The 25,450-nt window shown below is 34.9% G+C and overlaps 1 protein-coding gene across 4 annotated transcripts in view; it reads right to left on the bottom strand.

Moving 5' to 3' along the window:
- The window catches only part of LOC150101220 (uncharacterized), a 530,669-nt gene that overhangs the window by 133,345 nt on the left and 371,874 nt on the right, over nt 1-25,450 (bottom strand). For all 4 annotated transcript variants that reach the window (XR_016549128.1, XM_090401188.1, XM_090401189.1 and 1 more), the window contains exon 13: nt 16,071-16,157. Coding sequence is in view for 3 of the 4 variants with exons in the window: in XM_090401188.1 (XP_090257314.1) it covers nt 16,071-16,157 (87 nt within the window). In the remaining variant the exon portion in view is untranslated. The remainder of the gene's footprint in view (nt 1-16,070; nt 16,158-25,450) is intronic.

The following is a 25,450-nucleotide window of genomic DNA, read 5'->3' as shown; positions in this document are numbered from 1 at the left end:
TTTTTGTTGTTTTTGAGTTCGTTGGCTGTTGAGATTATTACTTCTGTTAGGTTTTTGCTTATTTTATTTATGTCTTTTTCTTCAAATATATTTATTAAGTCTACTTTTTGATTGAGTTTTTCTTCATAATCCTTCTTGTTTTCGATAGGGTTTAAATTAAAACTTCTTGATTTTTTGTTGTTTAGCCATTTTATTCTTTCCAATTTGGGGTTTCTTTTAATTTTGGCTCTGACCAGTCTGTGGTCACTTCCTGTTTTTACTTGATTTAGTACTGAAGTATCTTGAACTATTTCTTTATTATTACACAGTATATAATATATTTCATTTTTTATTTCTCTGTTTGGACTTCTCCATGTCCATTTTCTTTTGAGGGCTTTCTTAAAAAATGTATTCATAACATAAAGCTTGTTACTGATAGAGAATTATGTAAGAGCCATTCCTGAGTTGCTGCTTGTACCATATATGTATGGCCCTATTGTATCTATTTGGTGAATGGGATGACCTACTTTGGCATTAAAATTGCCCATTACTATAGTAAAGTTTTGATTGCTATTTCTTTTTTTATCTAGAGTGTGCTGCAGTGAGTCATAAAATGCATCTATCTCTTCATCAGTGTGAGATGAGGTGGGAGCATATATTTGGATGATCCTGATTTTAAGTTTAGAGTTTATTTTAAGTGTAATTTCAATTATTCTTTCATCTGTATAATTAAATTCTTCTATAAGGTGCGTAACTGTTTTCTTAATTAGAAATCCCACTCCGTATTGTCCTTTAGTTTTCCCATAATAGTACAGGTAGTCTCCATTTTTTAGTTTTATTAAATTTTCATCCTGCCTGTGAACTTCAATTAAACCTATGATGTCCCATTTAATATGTTTTAGTTCTTGCTGTAAGATGGCAAGGTCGTCCTCTTCCTGAAGTGTTCGACAATTAAATGTTCCAATATAGAGAAAAAGAGGATTACTGTTATATTTATGAGTTCTTTGGGCTATTCCAGTATTGCTTATTATTTGGGAAAGCTTCCTCACTGCATCATTCACTGGTTTCCATAAATGGTTTCGATCAGAGTAGTCATATAGTTGGGGAAATTTAGTCATATCCAGTGATTGCCCATTCTGGCCGTGGGCTTTACGGCCTTTCTTTGTTCTTCCACTACGATACCAAGGTATCACTTACTAATTTGCATATTTTCATATACAAGTAGTCAAAACTAACAGAAAAATGTAGAGAATACCGAATCCCTCTATGCTTCCTCTTTATTGATTTTAAAAAAGCATTTGATACCACAGAACACAATGCAGTCATCACTGCCTTACTGGAAATAAATGTGGACCCTACTTACATCCACATGATAAAAGAAATTAACAAAAATCAGACCACACAAATAACCCTATTTGATCAATCTATAAATATAGATATAAAGAGAGGGGTCCGCCAAGGCGATATGATCTCCCCTAATCTATTTATCAGCGCTTTAGAATACATTCTGGAAAAAAAAAAACAGACCTAAATGGAAGAATAAGCATAGACTGTGAAAAACTACAAATACTTATGTTTGCCCATGATCTAGTACTGATATCTCACAACCCAAAAGACCTAGAAGAAATGGGTGAAAAAATATACACAAACAGCAGTAAGATAGGCTTAGAAATGAATCTAGAAAAAACAAAATGGATCAAAAACATCTACACAAGTGACAGTCACCTATGTATTAATAACATCCCTATAGAACAAGCTGACTCCTACAATTACTTAGGACAAACAAAAATGAATAACACACGGCTATCATTCAACAGACTAAAATAAACACTTACTGATCCAAATCTTGACATCACTGCAAAGGTAAAACTATTTAATAGTGACATTCTTCCATCACTCACATATGGATCAGAAACATGGAACACGACAAGAAAAGAAGAAGGGACTCTCAGAATAACTCAGCGTGCAATAGAACGTAGGATTTTTGACATGAGCAAAATGGAACATGTTAGAAATATGGAACTAAGAAAGAGATCAGGCATAAAAGATGTAGTAACTGCAGTATATGAAAGCAAGATGAGATGGGCAGGTCACATAGCCAGACTCGGAGATAACAGATGGACATATAGAATATTCAACTAGCAACCAAGAATAAAGAGAAAACCAGGAAGACCACCTACAAGATGGGAAGATCCACTAACGAAATCAATGGGTATAACATGGAAGAGAGGATCGAGATCGTTGGAGGCATCTTTGTGACCTGCACTCATGGAGAAACTTAGGAGGGCGAAGGATGCTAGCAGCACTGTGTTTACCATAGTATCATATTGCTAGTATTTAGTACCTGAGTGAAACACAGGTCCATCAAGGTAAAGTAGTCAAAAGGCATCACACCTTATTACAAAAAAAACTCTGGATTAGAGATATGTGTTTAAAGTTTTTTTCACTTAGTTATACTCGGGGAAGCTCGTACATAGGAACTGCAGAACTGCAGCCTTGAATATATAAATACATTTATTAATTTATTTATATTTGCTTGTAATATTTAATTTTCTCATCAACAATCCTATACAATTCTCTTATTTTGTATAAAAAATAATAAAAATCCATCTTGTAGCACTTAGGAGGGCGAAGGACGCTAGCAGCACTGTGTTTACCACAGTGTCATATTGCTAGTATTTGCTACACGTGCAAGCATATGCACGTCATAGTGAGATGTGAGCTATTAGTGTAATGTGGCACTGTCCGTAGTGCTTATCGTGTTTATTCCGTCTCTTTAAATATTTGGACATTACAATTAAAGACATAACATTTGTTATAGTGTTTACTTTAGAACATTATTGGGGTTATGATAATGGATTTTATTTGAAAGTAATTTTGAGTAAAACTGTATAATTTTATCGATAACAAACAATATTTTTTCATGTTTAATTTTTTTAAAAAAATTTTTACCATAATTTTGATATTTTATCCCAACACGTATACGTGTACTTATAGTGTGTATGTATAATTCGAAAGTTTCAGCACCCCCACGATTTCAAGCCACGAGCCGCCACTGGTTATACTATAAATTAAAGATGCCAAGAAACTATATATTCTTGATTTCATCCTTTATCCAAGTGTAACAAACAAAGTTTGCATGTGAAGTAACTTCACGACTGGGTTACTTGTATATAGAGGCTAATGACTTCCCATCAATTACCTTAGTATCCCAGCAACACACATATCCTTACGCACATGTATAATGCTATGCATTGTGGGAAGGGCCACTACCCGAACCGCTTCCCCTCATTGAACGACAGACCTAGAAATGATACCAAGGTTCAAGTAATGCAGACCTATTGATGAGGCCTCAAAAAAGGGCAGTGGCCCTTCCCACAATGCATAGCATTATATATGTCCATAGGGATATGTGCATTATGGGACACTAAGGCAATTGATGTGAAGGTAATTAGCCTCTATATACAAGTAGCCCAGTCGTGATGTTCCTTCATGTGCAAACTTTGTTTGCTTACATTTGAATAAAGAATGAAACCGAAAATATAATTTCTTGGCATCTTTATAATTAATTTGCATGCTATTAACTCAGTTTCATCACTGAATTTCAGAGCCAGTATTACTGAAAGCAGCAGAATTCTTTAAATTAGAGCTACAGTCCTTAATATAGCTCTAATTTTAAACAGAGATACCTGACAGACCATATACAAAATTTTTTATATTTGTAGTACTTATATATTGTAATTATAGTTTGTTGTTAAAGGCATGACAAAATAAGGAAACTCCACACTGTAATATGTAATTTTTTTATCATTAAAAAAAAAGCCATTAATGAATACAGAACACTGTAACATAACAATACAAGCAGATAATCATGTAAATTACCTATCTGAAAAAGTAACCACAAATTAATTATTTGTTACTACCCTACTGCACTTAGTTAAAGGTGCATATTTTGTTCCAGAATTTTATTCCAGATAATCATGAAGCAAGTACTGTTTGGCCCAAATTAATTATATAAGTTTTAAAAGGTTTGCTGTTTGTTCTAAATTTTGTTTAAGAAAAAAGCATTCACAGAACGACTGCTTAATTGTTGCTGGCTGCAAGATGGTATTAGTGCAAGTGGTGAATTTCAGTGCCGAAAGATAAGTTCTTTTTGGAAGTCTTTACCATCAAATAAGTCCTTTTTTTTTTTTTTTTTTTTTTTTTTTAATGTGTCATTATGTTTAGGAGTGTTTGTGTCATTAACTGTAAGGATAGGATGTTTAATCTTCTGATTATTAAAGGTTTATTATTTTATTATTTTTTTTGTACACTGCATTGTGCGGCATGGCTCCACACAATGATCAAATTTTAATGTGTGTAATTGCATTCTGCAGCATGTGTGAAATGCACGGCCTTTGCAGAATGAGAGTTTTTGGAATGAGATGAACCTGGAGACCATGTTTGTCAAAAGTGTTTTGTGAGCAAATGCCAGAAGTATGTAGAGAGCAAGAAACATGATAGCAGTGAGTTAAAAGATGAAATCTGTGATAATGTGATTGGCATAGTTGCAAGTGGTAAAGAGTGACTGTGCAAATGATGCACTGAAAATGAAGAGAATGTAATGGAAAAGATAGTACAATTACATGGAGTTCTTCAAAAAACAAAAAGTGAGATTGAGTGGATGGAGACATGCCTGACAAATGGAATGACACAAATGCGAAAGCAGAACATCAAAGAGAGAATGCATGAATTTTGTATGATGATTCTCTGATAAGAGTCCTTGAGGAGAGTGTCACAAAATCATGTTTTCCTGGAACTAAGAAAAAGAATGTCAGTTATACTGAAAGGACAGAGAGTTAAGGTGAAAGAGATGTTTATTTTGGTTGGTACAAATCATTTCACAGGTGACGTGTGATATGCAAGGAGACATGAAAGGGTTGCTAGTTCATGTGAAAAGGAAGAGAGAAAGTAAAAGTTGCGAGTCTGATGCCACAGTATGATAGAGGTGTGCTGAGATGGAGAGCTATGATCACAAATGAGTTAGTGGGTAGAATTACATATGAAAAACTTGTGAAAATAGAAGTAGTGAACAATTTTGTGCTCCTAGGATCCTGAATTGATAGATGGGTATTGTACTGAAGAAATTAGAAAAAGATTATTATTCAGAAGGAAAGCAATGACAACTTTAAGGAAGATCTTTAAAGAAAAAGATAGTAGCTTCACAACAAAAATCAGAGTCATGAAAGCAATGGCATTCCCTGTGGTACTGTACGGATGTAAAAGTTGGATGCTGAGAAAGAGTGAAAGAAGGAAGATAGATGCATTTGAATTATGGGTTTGGAGATGCTTACTATGGACTGCAAAGCAAACCAATAAATTAGTTATAGAGAGAAAGCCAGATTGCTTCCTTGACGCTATGATCATCAAGCAAAAACTGTCATAATTTGGACATATTATGTGAGCAAATAACAGTCTGGAGAAGTTGATGGAAGAAGAAGAGGGACACCAAGAATTAGAGGGGTTGAGGGAGTTAAAGAAGCAACTGGAATGCAACTGGAAATTCTGAAAGATAAAGCTACAGGGACAGATCTGAATGGAGAGCGTATGTTCATAGAATCACAAGGAGCTGAAAACAACTCAATGGAACATAACAACAACAAATACAGGAGAATGTAGATAACATGCATTTGCAAATTAGCATGATGAGTACAGGTCAAGTAATTATTATGGGGATTTCAATTATGGGTTTCATCCACTCCATAGTTATTATGCATCAATAATTGTCCGGACACCTGTTATTTGAAGTTATGGAACATTCCAGGTTTGTTAACAACATAAAAACCAGTGTACAGATAGTAGGAAGCAGTATTTCATCGTAACAGTTGAATACAGGTGGTATGGCAACATGATGTGAAATCGGTGACTTCGAGAGAGGTATCATTGTGGGCTGTCACATTGGTGGCATGGTCATGCGTGCCATTGCTGCTCAACTGGAGCATCCAAAATCAACAAATGGAGACATTCTGGCATCACTAGTGCAGGAAAACACCTAGGGTGGCTGCCAAAAATGACTGACAGAGACAGGAGGATGTTCAAATGGGTAGCACAAAAACTGGCACAGCAAACAGCACAGTCCATCCATGATGAGTTCCTGAAAACCAGTAACACCATGGTGAGCATTAATATTGTATGAAAAGAGCTAAATTTACTGGGTTTCCACAGAAGAGCAGCAGCACACAAGCCGAACATTACAACAACGAACAAAGCAGCTCGTCTGGCCTAGTGCAAAGAGTATGTGAACAAGGTTCACCTGTTTCCAGTCTGATGGCAGGGTGTGGAGGCAGCCTGGTGAAGGTGTGTTGTACCCACAGTAAAGTTTGGTGGTGGAGGAGTAATGGTGTGGGGTGTATTCAGCTGGTTTGGAGTGGGAACATTGGTCATTGTCCATGGTTCCATGAAAGCAGCTCAGTGTCTTGATATTCTAGATAATCAGATGCTGTCTACACTGTGGAGTTCCTATGGAATGGACCCGTGTAACAAGAAGACAATGTTGTTTTAAGGATACTTGCGACATAAGACTGAATGATATAATCACGTAATCACAAGAAAGATATTTATTTAACCAAATATTTCGGTCTGGAAATAGCAGACCATCGTCGGTGGTATTACAAGAACAGTTTAAAAAATATACAAGCTAGAATACTAACAATAGATCGTTGAAATTAGAACATGCCGCGTGATGTTATATCACTAAGTATGAAACGAAATATTTTGAAGTAGAAACATGATTGAATTTGCTATTAAAAAAAAAAAAAAAAAAAAAAAAAAAAAAAAAAAAAAAAAAATTAATGAGTAATCTTGATTAGGCTTTCCCAGATTTTTGATATAGATATGCAGTCATTACGATTCAGGTTGGGATGATGGAGCAAGGCCTCCACGCTTTCCTTGAACAAACGTTCGAACCTGTAACGGGATCTATGTAAGAGGCGCGTCTTGGACCAAAGGATGCTGTGGTCAGTTTCAATGCCTATGAAGACAATGCCTATGCTACAAAGCTGTCGCTGTTATCAAATAGTATGAAGAGATGGGTGTTAAGAGACTGTCCTGGCTTGCCCAGAGTCCTGACCTCAATCCCATCAAACACCTACGGGATGAATTGGAGCGGCGATCGAGGTCCAGAGCAGTACGTCCTCGATCTGTCGCTGAACTCATTGCTGCTTTGATGGAAGTATGGAGACAAATTCCACCTGCTGTCTGCTGCACATTGACAGAATGACACTGATATTAGAGTGCACCTGCTGGTATCAACTGTAAATTGCTGAAGTGTCAGGACAATTACTTGTAGATAGTGTAGATTGGGAGGAGGAATGGTCACAGGAGTTGGATAAGGGAAATTTCTACTCATGACACTGCTATACTTTGCAAAAACATTTGACAAGATTTCACAAAGAATTCTATTGCATAAATTGGAACAAATAGGTACGGGCATGGATATGATTCTGGCAATCTATTAGAGGGTGGCTGATGGACAGATATCAAAGAGTGGTTTCTGGAGGAGTTGAGTCCAGGAGAGAGAAGGCAAGTTACCAGGGGGTGTATCACAGGGCTCCGTACTTTCCTGTGTTGTTTAAGTTGTGTATCTATGATAAAGAAAACAATTTGACGGGAAATATTCATTTGTTTGTTGATGATGCTAAACTGGGAAGAGCAACGATACACGAAAGTGATGCAGTGATCCTGCTGGAAGACTTCACTAGACTAGCAGTATGGGCAAAGGTAAACTGCTTCCAGTTTAATGTGGTCAAGTGTAAGGTGGTGCACTTTGGGAAGAGATCACAAGCTGTGTATTATATTGATGGAAATGAACTGTAGGAAACTAATGAGGCCAGGGACTTGGATATGATTGTGGACAGGGAGTTGAAGTTTACAGGGTATATTGTGAAAGTAACAAAACAGCACATCAGATTGTGTGGTTATTGTTCCCCAATATAAGACTACTGGACTACCGTGTAAAGATCTTGACTCCAAAATTCTGTGGGGAAGATCCATAGGAATGGCAAAGATTGTGGCAGTTGTGTGGAATGCACCCTATTGAGAATTTGTAGTTTTCAAAAAGTAGCTGATAGGCAAAAAAGAGAAGAAATGATAGAAGCATTTGTCATTAAATGGTTTTTAGAGGAATGACAATGTAGACTTTTTTTTTTCAGTACATGGCAAGAATAGAGAGAGCAGAGTTTCACCAGTGGAGGTTGCATTAGTGTACTTAGTAAGGATAATAAGACTAGATTTTTTGCTTGGATAGTGGTGAATGGGTTGCCAGATGTGGTTGTGGGTGCTTCATCAGTGAATGAGTTAAAGGCAGGTATGATAGGTATTGTGTGTGAATAATGGCTCTCCAATGACGAGTCTTTTACTCCATAAAGATACCTGAATAACAACAAGAATAGTTTCTGTGCTCATGTAGTTTCTCTCTATAAAAAAAAAAAAACTTTAGACACACCAGAACAAGCCATTTAAAATAATTTAGAAGAATAAGATTTTACATTCTTCTGATCTTTTCACTTTAGTTTTATCCTTTGAAGTCAGCTGAGTGAATTGTAAAGTCATGCCAGCTACCTCTCCATGGTAGACAGAACTGAGTATTCTGTAAATATACTTTTCCATATTTATAGCTTCCTTATGTATGACATGACAACAGTAAAGGTTCTAATTACATGCTAATTATGACTTCACAGACACAACATCATGGTGGGTTTCCTGACTGACAGTTAAGAACATATATAGCATCTTTAAGAACGATGAATTTGGCAACCTTTTTTGAAGGCAAAAGTGAAATTTGTTCTACTATTTTCCTTATACTGACTAGAAAATAAATAGTAAATAGTAATAAATCATTAAAGCAATTTGAAATGGCTGCTATAACATTCATAATTGCTGGTTCTGTAGCAATTTTTTTTTTTTTACTAATACTGGCATTCTTAGGTCATAATTGACAGCAACATATGGTGTCGTTGAGACGATGTAAACAAGCAGATAAAATTGTCTCTTTAAAGATACTGCTGAAATTGTCCTACAGCAGTACTTTTCATAGTTTATAGTGACTAGTTCATAATTCTGTTTTGAGAAAGTTAAGAAGTTTGATGAGGTTGTCTACTATATATGCCATGGAGCTATTGTAGAATTCAATGCTGTGGTGAGTGTGGAAGAAATGGAATGCCTGACTTGAGTTGTCTTCTCTGTTGTTATTGAGATCTCAAATATGCTCCTTTTGTCTTATTTCTAAACTTCTTGATGTTTGCCCTATGTAATTAAGGACACAAGAACATGGAATATTGTAAACTCCAGGATGTCTGTTGAAAGGGTTGTGGTCCTTGGGTGAGCATAACAGATTCAGTACTGCCATAATGGGTTTGAAGGCAATTCTAATGTCACGAGATTTTCGACTTTTAGCAAAAGTTCACCAATAAAAAGGTATGGAAACCAAGGTTCTGTAATGAATGTCATTGATCTGTTGTGGAGAGGGATTAGAGAATAACAATCTTTGTGCTATTTTTTTAGGATATCCATTGCTGATCAATAGTTGGAGAATAGAATATAATTCTTCTGTTAGTATTCCTTCATTTCTTATAATAGAGATTGCCCTCTTTTTCAGCATATGTACAGTACCTAATTTTTGGGAAATATGGTGCAAAAATTCAAAATGAATTTGATTTTATGGTAGAAGGAGATATAGATGTCAGAAAATCATGTAACTCAGCCACACTGTGTTTCCATATTATGAATATGTCATCTACATAACTCCACCCAAAGTGACAGTTTAGGGTTTGTAGATGACAAGACATCTTTTTCGAAGTTTTCCATGAATAAGTCTAAACAAGGAGGAATAGAGGGCTTCCCATTGCAAGGCCCAAAAGTTGTTTGTAGATTTTCCCATTCCATCGGCAAAAATTTGAGTTGAGACAGTGTTTAAATAGTTAAACCCATTCAAGTTAAGCCTGGGATAGATTTCCATGGTGGGCTGGCAACAGTCAAAAACAGTGATGTAACTGATATAGATGGCAGTGACAGTATTTCGGTGAAGTCCAGAGGGCCACACCCAGGAAGTCTTAGTATCATGCCTCCACATGGATCCCCCGGAAAACATGGTGTCGTAATGAACCATGGTGAAGTTGATACTGAGCAAGGAGCTGGCAGAAAGCTATAAAATGCATTTTTCAAGATGTTATGTGGCCAGCATGGGAGATTAGGCCACAACCCCTCCACTGCAATGCTAAGAATTTCCCCAAATATTTGGCTACTCTGATCAAAACCATTTATGGAGGCCAGAGCATGATGCAGTGGGGAAGCTTTCCCAAATAAGCAATACTGGAATAGCCTAAAGAATTCACAAATATAATAGTAATCAATGCAATCCTCTTTTCCTTTATATAGAAACATTTAAGTGTCAAACACAGGCAGGATGAACATTTAATAAAACTAAAAAATAAGACTACTTATACTAATATGGGAGTAGGATTTCTAATTAAGAAAACAATTACACACTTTATAGAAGAATTTAATTATACAGATGAAAGAATAATAGAAATCACATTTAAAATAAACTCCAAAAATCAGGATCATCCAAATATATGCTCCAACCTCATCCCACACTAATGAAGAGATAGAAGCATTTTATGACTTACTGCAGCACACTCTACACAAAAAAAAAAGAAATAGCAATCAAAACATTACTATAGTAATGGGAGATTTTAATGCCAAAGAGGGTCATCCCTCTCACCAAATAGACATAATAGGACAATACATATATGGCATAAGCAGCAACTCAGGAATGGCGCTTACGGAATTCTCTATTAGTAACAAGCTTTACATTATGAATACATTTTTTAAAAAAGCCCCCAAAAGAAAATGGACATGGATAAGTTCAAATGGAGAAATAAAAAAAATGAAACAGATTATATACTGTATAATAATAAAGAAATAGTCCAAGATACCTCAGTACTAAATCAAGTAAAAACAGGAAGTGACCACTGACTGATGAGAGCCAAATTAAAAGAAACTCCAAATTGGAAAGAATAAAATCAAAAAGTTTGACTTAAAACCTATTAAAAACAAGAAGAAGGATTACGAAGAAAAACTCAATCAAAAACTAGGCTTAAGAAACATATTTGAAGAAGACATAAATAAAATAAGCAAAAACCTAACAGAAGTAATAATCTCACCAGGCAATGAACTCAAAAGAAACAAACAGCAAAAAGACCATAAACTTTCAGAGGAAACCTTACAACTACTAAAAAAGAGATGGAATATGAAACAAGACAAAAATTTAACTTCTAAAATAGAATATTTTATGGTGAACACCTAATTCACATAGAATTAATTAAATGGGGAGGAAACAACATAATTCACCATGTCACAAACTTACTAAATCTATGCCTAGAAGAGGGGAAGATACCAGAAAACTGGAAAAAAGCTACTCTGATACTGTTATATAAAAAAGGAGACAAAGAAGAAGTAAAAAACTATAGACCAATTAGTATTCTCCTAATCTGTACAAAATTATCACAAAAGTAATAACAAACAAGTTAATCCCTCTTCTAGACTCAAATCAACCAGCAGAACAAGCAAGATTCCATAAAGGTTTAACACAATTGATCATATTCATGCAGTAAAACAAATAATAGAAAAAGCAGAAGAAAACCAATTGCCTCTCTATTTAGCCTTTATTGATTATGAAAAGCATTTGATTCCATCAAAACTAATGCAATAATCAAAGCACTTCAAAATCAGGGAGTTCCTGGAGAATATATAGATCTCCTCCAGGAAATATACCACTGCAACAATCCAACTTCACACAAGTAGCAATAAAATATGAATTAAAAAGGTGTCCAACAGCGAGACCCTCTATTGCCCAAAATCTTTACAGCAGTCCTTCAAGAAATATTTAATAATATAAACTGGACAAATCTTGGTATAAAAATTAATAACAGAAACTTAACACACCTAAGATATGCAGATGATATCATCATTTTTGCTAGCACTCCAGAAGACCTTAATATAATGATAGAAGACCTATATCATGAAAGCAGAAAAGTTGCTCTAAAAATAAACAGAGAAAAAACTAAAATCATGTTTAATCATTTTGTAATATCAAAAAACATAACAATAGAAAACAATTTGTTGGCAAGAGCCTCTTCATATACACATTTAAGCCATCTAATTGATGGAAAAATGGAAAAAATCTAAACTGTGGACTCCTATTTATTTCCAAAAGGAAATAAATAGAAGAGTTCAACTTGTCTGGAGTGCATTCAGAAAATTGAAAAGCATTTTTAAAAACAATGATGTCCCACTGTGTTTAAAAAGAAATACATTTAACCAGTGTATACTTCCAGTCATCACACATGGTTGTGAAGCTTGGTCGCTAACAAAAGCACTGACAAATGAACTAGCAACAACTCAAAGAAATTATGGAAAGGCTGATGCTAGGCAACACATTAAAAGATAAGCAAAACACCTGGATAAGAAGCCAGACTCATATCACTGACATCATTATTCACCACAAGCAACTAAAATGGAAATGGGCTGGACATCTATCCAGAAGAGAAGATGGCCAATGGACAACCATACTAACGAAATGGATTCCAAAAGAAGGGAAACAAAGCTGAGGACATCCTAAAAGAAGGTGTAGTGATGAATTGTCAAATTTTGTTGAGAAAACTGGTCAACCATTGCCAAGAACAGAGAAAGGTGGAAGGAACTGGAGGAGGTCTTCGTACAGCAGTGGACAGAAAATGGCAGAAAAGAAGAAGATCATTATTCCTCCCCTTCCATATTTTTTTTCTTACTTTTTCTTTGATATTAGATGCAAATATGAGTGATGAATTATAGGTATTCTCACCAATCAGTGTAAAACTGACATAAATCAATGAATTATCACAATATCCATTCTTATTATTATGCTTATATGGGAATCTCCATGGAGTCTGTAGACTCATCACAGGATGCCGTAAATATTAACATTTCATCAACCTAACCATGATTTGCATAATATTTGTCTTGAACAAATTCATGGAACAAGTACTCTGGCTTTAGCAGAAATTGTTGTTTGCTCATATTTGGTTAAGACATATATTTATTCTTTTTTTATAACACAGAAATTAAACAGCATTTAAGTTGTAAAAATAAAGTTACACACAAATACAGCAATAAATAATTAGTCAGAAATAATTGCTATTTGTGCACTATGGGGAAAACTTCATATTTCACAGTGCAAACTTTGGTTTGTTGTTATTTCCCATAAATGCAAGAATATAGAAGCAATATGATTTTTGCACCTTAGTTTCCTTTCTATATGCATATTCATTTGATGGTGTAAGCATTCTATATTAATTTTAAGTAGCTAATATCTCATATTATTATTATTATTTTCCTGACTGTCATGGAGTCACAAGACTCATCATGGGAGGTCAACACAAGTCAACATATCACTCATTAAATTCCTCCACAGTCTGCTCATTCACCATCCTCTCAGGCAATGCTATGATAAAAAGTACATTGACATGTAGGGATAAGGAAGTGGTGGTGCTTATATAAGGCATTGATCAGACCACATATGGACTACTGTGCTCAGATTTTGTCACCTAGTTTTTATTGTGATGTGGAGACACTAGAGAGGGTTCAAAAGCAAATAACCAAAATGATACCAAAACTTTGGAATGTTGGTTATGAAGAGCATTTGGGAGAATGTGGTTTACAGAGGTTGGTGGATAATAGGAAAAGAGGAGATATAATAGAGACCTTCAAGGGATTCTATCAGATTAATATGGAAGAAATTATAAAAAGAGTGGATGTTAAGATGGGAAGAACAAGAGGCCATCCGTGGAAAGATGTGGTGAAGAAGGGTATGAGGAGTAGATTTTTTTTTTTTTTAGATGGAGAGTTGTTAGTGAGTGGAATGCATTGCCTGAGCGCATTGTGAGTGCAGGTGGCATAAATAATTTCAAAGCTCATTATGACAGACATGTTGTTGGTTGATTGAGCCTCCCACATTAAGTCTGTTGACACCATGTAGGTTAACAAATAATGATAATGAAAGTTTATTTTTCACTTGGTTAGACTATAATAAATTTAGTTTAATCCTTTATCCAAGTGTGAGCAAACAAAGTTTGTGCCTAAAAATATCTTCAAGACTGGGGTAAGGTAGTAAACACCGGGAAACTCGTAGCAAAGGTGGACCAAGCTAACATCACTCCTATCTCAATATCTCCCATAATGCAAACCACATCTCCTTGTGGATATGTATAATGTTATGCATTAAAGGAAGGGCCACTACACAGACTAGTTTCGACCTTTATTGAGGTCTCTTCAGTGGGAGCCAGGCCTAGAAGTGGAGATACCAGGCAGAAGCAATGGTGAGGTCATCTTTACCTATAGGAGTTGCCACCTTTTTATTAAATTACTCTGGATTTAGAGAAAGATGTTGAAAGTTTATTTTTCACTCGGTTAGAATATAATAAATTTAGTTTAATCCTTTATCCAAGTGTGAGCAAACAAAATTTGCACCTGAAAATATCTTCAGGACTGGGGTAAAGTAGTACAACACTGGGCAACTCGTCGCAAAGGTGAACCAAGCTAATATCACTCCTATCTCAGTATCTCCCATAATTCAAAACACATCTCCTTGCAGATGTTTTGTTATGGGAAATAATGATAATGTTCCTGCCACTCTCCATGCAAAATACCTACTTCTTACCTTTTTACTCACCACCTTTTTCTGCAACTTCCAGAGATGGCCCCTTGTCCTTGCTCCTTTCCCTTGTTCTACCATATGAAAAATCTCCTCAGTGTTAATACGATAATAACCCTTCAACCGCAAATGTCTCTATCATATTCTCCTTTGCTTTCTAACCACCAAACTCCGCAGTCTGCATGCCCTCAGTCTATACTCATAATCAATGTTGTACAGTCCTGATATCTTTGTCATCTGTCTCTGCCTTCTCCAAGGTCTTCATCCACTTCAAATTCCAGTGATCAGATAAGAGCACAGAAATCCAAATGTGGTCTTATCAATGGGACCAGTACACTTTTATCTCTTGTGGTGAATGTGCTCCTCAACACTACCACAATTCTTTGAGGTCTTAACATGTACAACATGTCCATGGAACTTCAAATCTCTATCCACAATCACTCCAAGATCTCTAGCTTCCTCTACTTCTTCCAGCATAAATCCACAAAGCAAGTGTGAAGCATCCTTTCTGTGGATCCCAAATTTTAAAACCTTACATTTAGTTGCATTAAACTGACATCTATTCATTTGCCCACATTTTCAACTTATGCAAATCCTTCTGAAGAGCCAAAACATCAGCACTATTACTAATAAGACTCCCAAGCTCCACATCATCTGCAAACAACTGAAGATCTCCCTGTAGTCCTGTGACAATATCATTGACATAAAGATTAAACAATAATGGTCCCAGGACTGAACCCCATGGAACTCCACTTGTAACCTTCTTATTCCCTGATGCTACTCCTCCATATACAACTCTCTGATATCTATCAGAGAGCCAATCTCGAAACCCACATGATGCAACTTAAAAATTGACTTGTCATGTTACACCCTGTGAAATGCCTTGGAAAAATCGAAAAAAAATGACAATGCATGATTTACCCTCATTCACCATTCTTGTTACTCTATTGTGAAAGGATTATTAAAGCAAGAAATGATAACACACGTGTACTTTAATTTCCTATTATAAAAATTCTATACCAGATAGAATGTTTATAATACATAGAATAGAATACATAGTTCTGAATTCCATACGCCCATGATGTTTACACTGCAGTAAGTAGTAGTTCATAATTTTTCACAATTTCATATTGCTGCTGTCTTCAATATTTCTTAAATTTTAACAAATTATAATACAGGAAACTCCTCAGAAAAGAAACCCATAGATTACTGTATATTCAAAGTGTATTCTCATAATTTTATTATTAGTTTATTAATGTTAGCATCAGAAGACAGCAGAAACACAGTATCTTAAATATTCCATTATAATCAATCATAATCTTTGACCAAATTTAGCTAATTAAAAACAACAACAATATTTTACCTAAATCATCATCCTGTGACTTTTGGGAACTAGAATTAAGGAATGTCGATGGCCACTCAGAAAAAGTAACACAATTTTCAGTAGACCCTGATAAAGAATTGAAATTTTTTAGCCATACTGAAAAAATATATACCAATCATTTGCATACATACAAGTATATAAACATACGTGCACATTATAGTGAAAATTATACAAACAGGAGTGGTTCACAAACCTTTTATTTTCACATACCTCAATATACTTTTTAGCACTTTTTTCTTTTTGCTCAACATTGATAATAAATGCAGATATTTTGATGCAGTTACTTGCTGGTTTTGCCTTCAACTACTAACCTAACTTCCAAGAACTGATCTAAAGGTTCAGATGGAGGATTTTGTGCTGTCCAGTCTAACCCCTACACTGTCATTTCCTGAAACCATGCAGCCACAGACTTTGATGTATAACATTTTAAATTATTGCAGATACTCAAATGGAGCATTTCCACAAAATCCACAAATTCTATTCTGCCATAACAGAGGCAAAATAGAATTCTTCAAAATGTCATTTTAAAGTTTAATATCTATTTCCCCATACACTATGACAAGGGATCCTTGTTCAAAACAGAAAAAAATATTCCCACATCATAACACAACTATGATGAAGCTTGAAGCTGTGCCATCACATAAAGCACTAGTGCAAGGGAAGATGTTAGTAGTGTATGAGAGACAGTTAAGAGGCACCTAGAGGAAGCAATATTAAACTGTATAGCTAAGGTAAGGAGAGGAATTAGTAGATGAGTAGTATCGTTAAGCATGTGCTAAGAAAAAAAAATATTGTGAAGGGTATAAGGAGAAAGGGGATCAGCAAGCTCATGATAATACAAGGGTCAGGTAAGAAAGGCGACTAGAATGGTAAGGAAAGCAACATCAGATTATGAGAAGAAACTAGATAAGCTGGCCAAAGGAAATCCTCAAGAGTTCTTTTGTTACATGGCAAGTAAGGGTACTGATGATGACAAGGTGACAGAACAGATAAATTGGTTGAGTTACTGAGTAATCACTTTGCAAGGATATATCATCCAGGTGAAGATATTATGACAGACGTGACAGGGACTGATATTGAGAACAGAGGTTGATAATTGAAGGTACTTAGGATATTGAAGACTCTGAATGCAAATATAGCTTAGAATTAGATGCGATATCAGCATTTTGCAAGATTGTGCAGGGGAATGGGCAATGCTTCTGACAAGGCTCCTCAATTTGTTTCGGTTCTGATTGAGTTCCAAGGGACAGGAAAGAGGGCAAAATAATCCTTTGCATAAGGGAGGTTCTAAGAGTGCAATAGCAAATTACAGACCAATCAGTATTTCAGCAGTGGTAGTAAAAATACTGGAAAAATTGGTCAAAAAGAGAATTCAAGAATGGATGGATAAGAATATGATACTCTATGAGGGACACCACTGATGTGAAGGGTAAGCATGACTGACCATTGCCTTAGTAATTTACTAATTTTTTATAATAGTGACAGCTGAGTTGGATAAGTCCACACGGTTAGCCCAGTGGCTATGCACTTCACAACCATATGCCTGGGGAAGGAGTGTCCTAGGTTTGATTCCCGTCGACGACATGAGGAGCTTAAGGATCTTCCTCAGCAATAGCCAAGCAAGCTGGTCTTGGGCGTGGACAGCAGTTTTTTATCGCCAGTTTATCTGGGGTTTTTCATCCCACAAACAGGCAAACCAGGCCCCGTGAACACACAGGATACAGTCATAGGACATAGTATGGCAAGGAAGGCAACAGGGAAACCACCTTGCTCATAATCATCATCCTAGTTTGGTAGCATATAGCTACTCCCACCAGCCGTATGGCAGAAAGAAATAGAATAAATACATAGAGTTGGATAAAGAAAATGGCTACATGATGATTCTACTGGGGTTGGACAGAACACCACATGGAACTGTTAAGCAAATTAGAAAAAATGGGGATGGATATGACACTGGTTATGTGGATAAATGGAGGAGCAGAATCCAGGAGAAAGCAGGTGATTAGTAGTGTGCTGCAAGGTTCCATGCTAGGACCACTGCTGTTTAATTTGTACATAAATGATACATGAAATAATCTGAAAAGAAATATTAAGTTGTTTACTGATGATGCAAATATAGGCAGTAATAGTTAATCCTTCCCCAGGGGCACACCCAGGTGTGCACGGGAACTGGTAATCCCAGAGTACCCAAGCTGAAGATACCAAGTCATGGCAGTATAACCATTACAACTGGTTGGAAGGAAATGTCCAAACCACCAAGCAGCATGGAAGGTAACAGAGAACCACCATGCATACTTTTTCTCTTTCTCCAAGTAATGATGAACAAGTCAATACGGACGAATGAATTAATCACACAAACAGATGGGACCCCTGGGTCTGATCTTGTGCAGTATGCTACCAGGGAGGGAATTTGTAGATCTATGTTGGAGACCCAGGAGGATAAGATTTAAAATGATGCTGCAGGATCAAAGCCTCCAGGAAGTTCTGGAGCTAATGTAAGGACACAACACAAGAAAATGATCCTCAAAGAAAATACAAATATGGGCACCTGGAATGTTAATTCAATGTATCAAGCAGGAAAAATGGCCAATGTGATCAGAGAAATGAAAAAAATTAAGATATCAGTTCTAGGACTCTCAGAGGTTAGATGGAAAGGGAAAGGAGATATAAGAACAGACGATGGATTTAGATTTATTTACTCCGGAGGAGAAGATCATCTAATGGGTGTTGGAATAATGTTGGATAAAAGGGTAGCCAATATGGTGGAGGGATATTGGCAGAGATCTGAAAGAGTGATTGCTTCGAAAATAAAGGCCAAACCTAGAAATATCCTCATAATTCAAGTATACTTACCAACAACAGATCATACAGATGAAGAACTTGAAGAGATCTATCAACAAATAGATTAATGTTTACATTTGAAAAATAACAGAGATATACTGATAGTAATGGGAGTTATGAATGCAAAGATAAGGAAAGGAAGAGAGGATGGTCTGGTGGGCCCTTGGGGTTTGGGAGAAAGAAATGAAAGGGGAGACAGACTGGTGAAGTTTTGCAGAAAACACAAATTGATAGTGACTATCACCTAGTTTCAACAACATGAAAGAAGACTGTATACTTGGAGAGCACCTGGACAGAGAGGTGAAGAAATCAGAAATCAGATTGATTATATATTAATTAATTCAAGATATAGAAATGTAATAAAAATGCAAAAACTTATCGTGGAGCAGACTGCAATAGTGACCATAACCTGCTTACAATTAAAATAAAAATCAGACTAAAATGCATAAATAAAGAAAATGCAACTAGAAAAATAAGAATTGATGGACTAAAAAGAAAAGATATTAGAGAGAAATATCTGAACTAGAAAATAAGATCAGCAGTATCGATACTGATAGACCCCTAGAAGTAATCTGGACTGATCTAAGAGAGAAAATCAAGGAATGTGCTAAAGGTCTTCTGGGTGAGGCAGAGAGGAGAGGAAGAAAGCCTGGATTACTGAGGAGGTGATAGAAAAAACGGACAAAAGAAGAAAATGGAAGAATAAGAACAAAGATGAAGCCCAAGTCAGGTATAAAGAGATCAATAAACAAGCAAAAATCCTGGCTAAAAAGGCAAAGGAAGACTGCCTCAATCAGGTCTGCAAGGAAATAGAGGAAAATGATACAGCAAAGGATATGAGAAAGGTCTATGAAGGCTTGAACTTGATTTCAGGGAAGAAGAGAAGAGAAGGATAAAAAAACAGTGCTTTGAAAGATGAAAGAGAAAAGATTTTGTTGGAAAAAAAATGAAAAAATGATAAGATGGAAGGAGTATGTTACAGAACTTTATGGAGATGAAGATAACCTGGAATGTGATCAGACAGAAAATGATAATGCCCCAGAAATTAAGGAATGGGAAACCGAAGCAGCCATTAAAAGAATAAAGGATAGGAAAGTTCCAGGAGCGGATGATATTCAAGGAGAGTTACTGAAGGCATTGGGAAAGGAAGGAATAAAACTTCTATCTATCATCTTTAATAGAAGTCTGGAAGAGGATATAATACCTAAAGACTTCGTCAGATCTATTTTCATTCCTATTCCCAAGACTACAGAAACAATGGATTGCAACAAGCACAGAACTATCAGCTTGATTTGCCACATTGCAAAAGTCCTAATCAACATAATGTATAGAAGAATGGGACAGATGATAGAAAGGGAATTAAATGAAGCACAGTTTGGTTTCAGGAGAAACAGGGAAGCTATCACAACACTATGGATATTGGGGGAAAGAATGATCGAGTGCAATAAAGATTTATATCCATGCTTTTTGGACTATGAAAAGCTTTTGATAACGTTAATCACTCTGTTTTATTTGATATTTTGCATAAAATAGGAATAGATAAAAATTTTATGAGAATTTTGTTCAGAATATACAAAACTCAAGAAACCAGGGTCAGATTTGAAGGAGAGGATACTGAATGGATCCCCATAAGAAAGGGTGTAAGTTGTCCCCACTCCTTTTTAATGTCTATAGTGAATGGATGATGAGGGAGGCCTTGGAAGATCTGAAGGAAGGAATAAGGATAAACGGATACCTGATAAATAATATAAGATATGCAATGACATTGTACTTATGAGCAAAACAGAGGAAGGCTTGCAAAGAATTTTGAACAGACTGAACAGGGTTGGAAATGAGAGATATAAAATGAAAATAAACATTCAGAAGACAAAAGTGATGAAGATTTCAAGGAAAGGAAATGATGGGATGGAATCACTTTGACCGGACAAAGAATAGAAAATGTAAAAAGTTTTGAATACCTTGGGAGTTGGATAACAGACAGGGCCGCATTTACCATTAGGCACAAGATGGGGACCTCATTTTAAAACCTTACTCCTCACAAAGAACAATAAAAAAACGTGCAGTTATAGTTGCTAAATAAAATGCTTATTTTTAAATATTAAATTCATAATATAAAAAATAGAGGCCGCTGAAAAATTTGTGAGGATTCCCGTTTCCATTTGAAATACATTGTTCTTTCCTTAGAATATAAAACTAACAGGAACTCTGTATTCCATAAAATTCATGTATGTAAGCATACCATTTCTTTGCTGGACGTATATACATGTCCAGCAAACCTGGATAATATTCTGTCCATCTGCTAAAAGAACATGGATAAGAAGTGTAGTTTGACCATCATGTCCATTAGAAAGGGCAATAATCCTTCATGCTGAAAAGAACACTTAACTACATTACCTGGCATACGTAGTAGCTACGTTCTGTGGCCTACAGCAAGAAACACAGTTGCTTGCCGTTTGCTCGGTAACCGGAATCTAAGTTATATCAGACTAAATACCTATGAGTTATATTCATTTTGCTGCTCGTTTTTATCATATAATTATAGTTTTTAATGCTAGCATAAAATAAGAAATCCTTTCATACTTTCTTCACTTCATATTGTATCACTTTGGAAGATCAATATCACTATCAATTTTTTTGCTAATTATTTTAATCGCCAATACATTTTAAAATTCTCCAAGAACTTGATTGAAGATAATTATTTTTGTCAAACAATTATTTTATAAATTTATGAAAATCCCAATATAAAAATGAATACAGCCTCCATCTGTTCCAAATTCAGTTTTCTTTTTTATTCATAATATTAGTTCGAAGGTTAGTTATCATACATAAATCTTGAATCATATCATGTAATACATAATTTTTATAATGTAATCTGTAGGTTTTTGCATTTCAACTTTCTTCGTTTCCCCCTAATCACCCACTACAAATCAAAATAAATGGCAGTTATGTACATATTTTCAGCTAATTTCGGTATTATACGGCAGTTTTGAAGTAGCAATATTTTCTCTAAAATTTTGGAAATAAAATTTCATTTTGACGTGCACCTACACATGATTCAAAAGTTTATCTTTTGAAACGTGTAGGTGCACGTCAAAATGAAATTTTATTTCCAAAATTTTCATAACAGAATTAATTCGCCTTTAATGGCTAACTCCCCCCTCCCAAAATTATCACCACACACACACAAATACTGCTAGATAACATGTGCGCACTTTCTTTTTGTTTGAATTCATTATTTTTCCAAAGTAATTGCACTGTTGCAGTTTTAAGCAAAAGACAAACGCATAGAATCTCTGATAAAATATCACTGGATATAAATTAAAAAAACTTGCAATCAGAAACCCCGAGTAATACAGTTTAATTTGTTGTTCATAAAAAAATAAAAAATCGTTCCTAAAATTGAAATGTGCAATTTTTTTGTAAGGAAAGGAAGCAAAATGTCAAATTTATTTCAATAAATGTTATTTAAAAAATATAAATATTTGACATAATATTTCCAATGCAAATAAACATTTTGATTATTTATTTTTGCACATGTGAAATTCGTTTTTTTTGGGGAAGAGACACAATAAGTAAATTGTGCAGCAAAAAAAGGGCCAATCCAAGAAATACAGTGCACATAACTACAATAATCCGTTAACTGTGTGTGTATGTGGGGGGGGGGGGTATTGCATTTTAACAGATAGAATGCTGTTGCATTCTGCCTTTTTATTAGGTCAAAGGGTGAGTATATTTGTGAATAGATATATTCAACATAACTTAGCCAGTTTTGTTGTAAAAAGTGCCGCATTTGAAGAAATATTAGTGGCATAATAATAAAATAGCACAATTCATAATGCTTCAGAATAACTTGATAATTTTGATAATACCAAAACAACATGAGACACATCTGTAGAAATCTATTATTATTATTATTGTTATTAGTCCTTTTAATTATGAACTCTATAGAGATATACTTAATAAATTTGTATTTTTAAATAAATAAACTAGCTTCATTTTGTCACAGATGGTTTTCACCGAACTTTAAAACTATTGTTCTTATCAATATTGTAAAAACTCGATTGTAGCTTAAATATTCCAAAGCACATTACATCGATTTTTTACTTAGGTCAAGTCCCATAAGAATGTTGTAAAAAATAACCTTGTTTGTCTCTGTATATTTTCTATTAGATATTTTTGTAAATAGCCCTTTGGAAATTAACTGTATATACTTCTTTAATAAGAATATGTTAGAGTGTTAAAAACAAAGGCAATGTTTTTCGCCGGAGCTGTATGTAATAGATCTACATGGCGGCATTAGAAAGGTTGTTTATTAAATTTTGTGTGTATGAGAAAGGCTTACAAGCTCTGCACGTAAACACCCCTGAAGACAGAAAGATTCAAACAAATTTCCAATGGTCAGCAACTTACAATCAAAAGAAGGCACAGAAAAGAACAAAGAGCGGGCCGAACTTGAAACTTAAGATGAAAGAATCATGCCGAATTCTTCGGGGGTTACAAACTTCGTGTGAGGTCTCAGAGGAGGCATAATAAAAGGGGGACAGAGCCAAGCATATAGGGCTTCCCAGATCCAGAAGTTGCTAGAGAGAGTGCTTCCTGTTTCCAGACGTTGCCAGCGAGGAGCTTCCCGGTTCCTGTCTTATGAGAAGGCTTCGAGTTGCTGAAAGGAGATGGTCCAATCGCCGCAGAAAAGATCCCAGGCTAGAGAGGAATCCCGGTTGACAGTTGGTGGCAATTCGAGTTAGTGGAGGCGGGAGAAAATAGAGACAGTCGTCCAGGCATTTTTGGCGAGCCCAACCAGAGGAGAAAAGGTGAGACAAATTACCTGAAGCACCTTCGCTCGGAAGTTTTTCTTTTCGCTGGAGCTGTATATCAGTACCGCAGTTCACAGTCCGCTATTTTCCCGATGAGATATTTCTGAAGCCAGATTTCCTGAAGGTCTTGCACTTTTTGTGCAAGACCTTTGACTGAATGTGCGATACAGAGCTTTTGTAAGTTATATACCTTTGTACAATTCCTCTTATAATGTGTTTTAGTGGACAATTAAGATTTAGATTAACAGTAACAAGAAGTGTCATTAAGAGAATCTATTGGCATATTTGATATACAGTTTGTAAAAGTAACTTAATAGAGAGTTAGCTAACCTCTTTGCAAGTACACTAGAGGTTTAATAAGTGGAAATCGTAAACAGAGTAAACAAGTTTTTGAGTTAAAGTTTTTGCGATCATTTTGAAACACGTTCCAGAGATAACAGAGGTTTTTTTGTGTGCTGCTGCTATTTGTATTAATTAGTTGGGTAAGAGCAGTTTCTATATCACATAAAGAGAGCATTTGAATTTCAAATTTATTATTATTTATAAATTAAATTGATTTTTCAGTTCATTTTTTTGTGCATCAAGATTCCAGTCATTTTAGGGTAAAATGTCGAGTAAAAAAGTGGATGTTAGTGAGCAAGTTATTGTTCCTATTTATTGCCTGTACATTTTAACTAAAGCTGGAATTATTATGCTTATTACTGCAACTTAAAAAAACCAAAGCTGAAGTTGAATAAATCTTGTAATTCCATAAATATCATAATTTTTGCTATAATTTTTTTTTACCCTAAATTCAAAATTTTTATTTTTAGTGAGAATATCTGAACTGTAAAGTTCATGAAGTTCCAATTTTTACCTTGATTAGCAAGTTTAATTTGATTGCATTTAAATTCTTAAAAAAAAAAAAAAAAACTTTTATCCTTATACTAAATTATTACCATACCTTTTAATATTTTTTTGGTATTGAGAATTTTTGTAGCAACTATGATGCTTGTCAACGAAGCTTGTCAAACAAAATAAACGTTCTCAAAATCAATAATCAATACTGCAAGGAATCTTTCGTAGAAAGATATTAATTACATGTTTCTTTAAAATTAATTAAATTTTTTTAATACTTTAAATACTTAAAAGTGTAAATAATATATATATATATATTTAGAATTGCATTAAAAGATTTTAAACTATTTAGAAAATTTAATATTAAATATAAAGTATCGTAGAAGTTGCATAATTATTTATGATCCATAAAATTTTATCACATAAAAAATAATAATGTCGTTTAAAAGAAGCAAGTCCGATTCTTCCACAGCTAGCAAGAAAAGAAAAACATTAACTTTGGAAACAACACTCAACATTATTAAGGATTTTGAAGGTGGAATGAAAATCTGTGAGCTAGCAAAGAAGTTCGATCTACAGGAATCCACAGTAAGAACAATCATAAAAGAAAGGTTTACAGATTTTGGAGGACATAGATTCTAACAAGGAACAAATTGTAGCCACAAGGCAAGGAAAAATCATTAGCTTGCTATGAAGAAATTTTGCATGACAAGAAAAAGACATTATGACGTCAGACGAATCTATTAGATTTTATGAAACTATTGACATCGAAATAACTTTCTTTTTTTTTTATATACAAAAAAACTACAATTATGATTATATTTCTTAAAAACTACAGGTGTTTTGTAAACCTTCGGTCCCAATTAA

This window comes from Typopeltis vanoorti, chromosome 12 (assembly GCF_054136105.1).
Source record: "Typopeltis vanoorti isolate ZY-2024b chromosome 12, IOZ_Tvanoo_1.0, whole genome shotgun sequence".
NCBI classification, from domain to species: Eukaryota; Metazoa; Arthropoda; class Arachnida; order Uropygi; family Thelyphonidae; genus Typopeltis; species Typopeltis vanoorti.
This window is presented reverse-complemented; position numbering and strand designations above follow the sequence as displayed.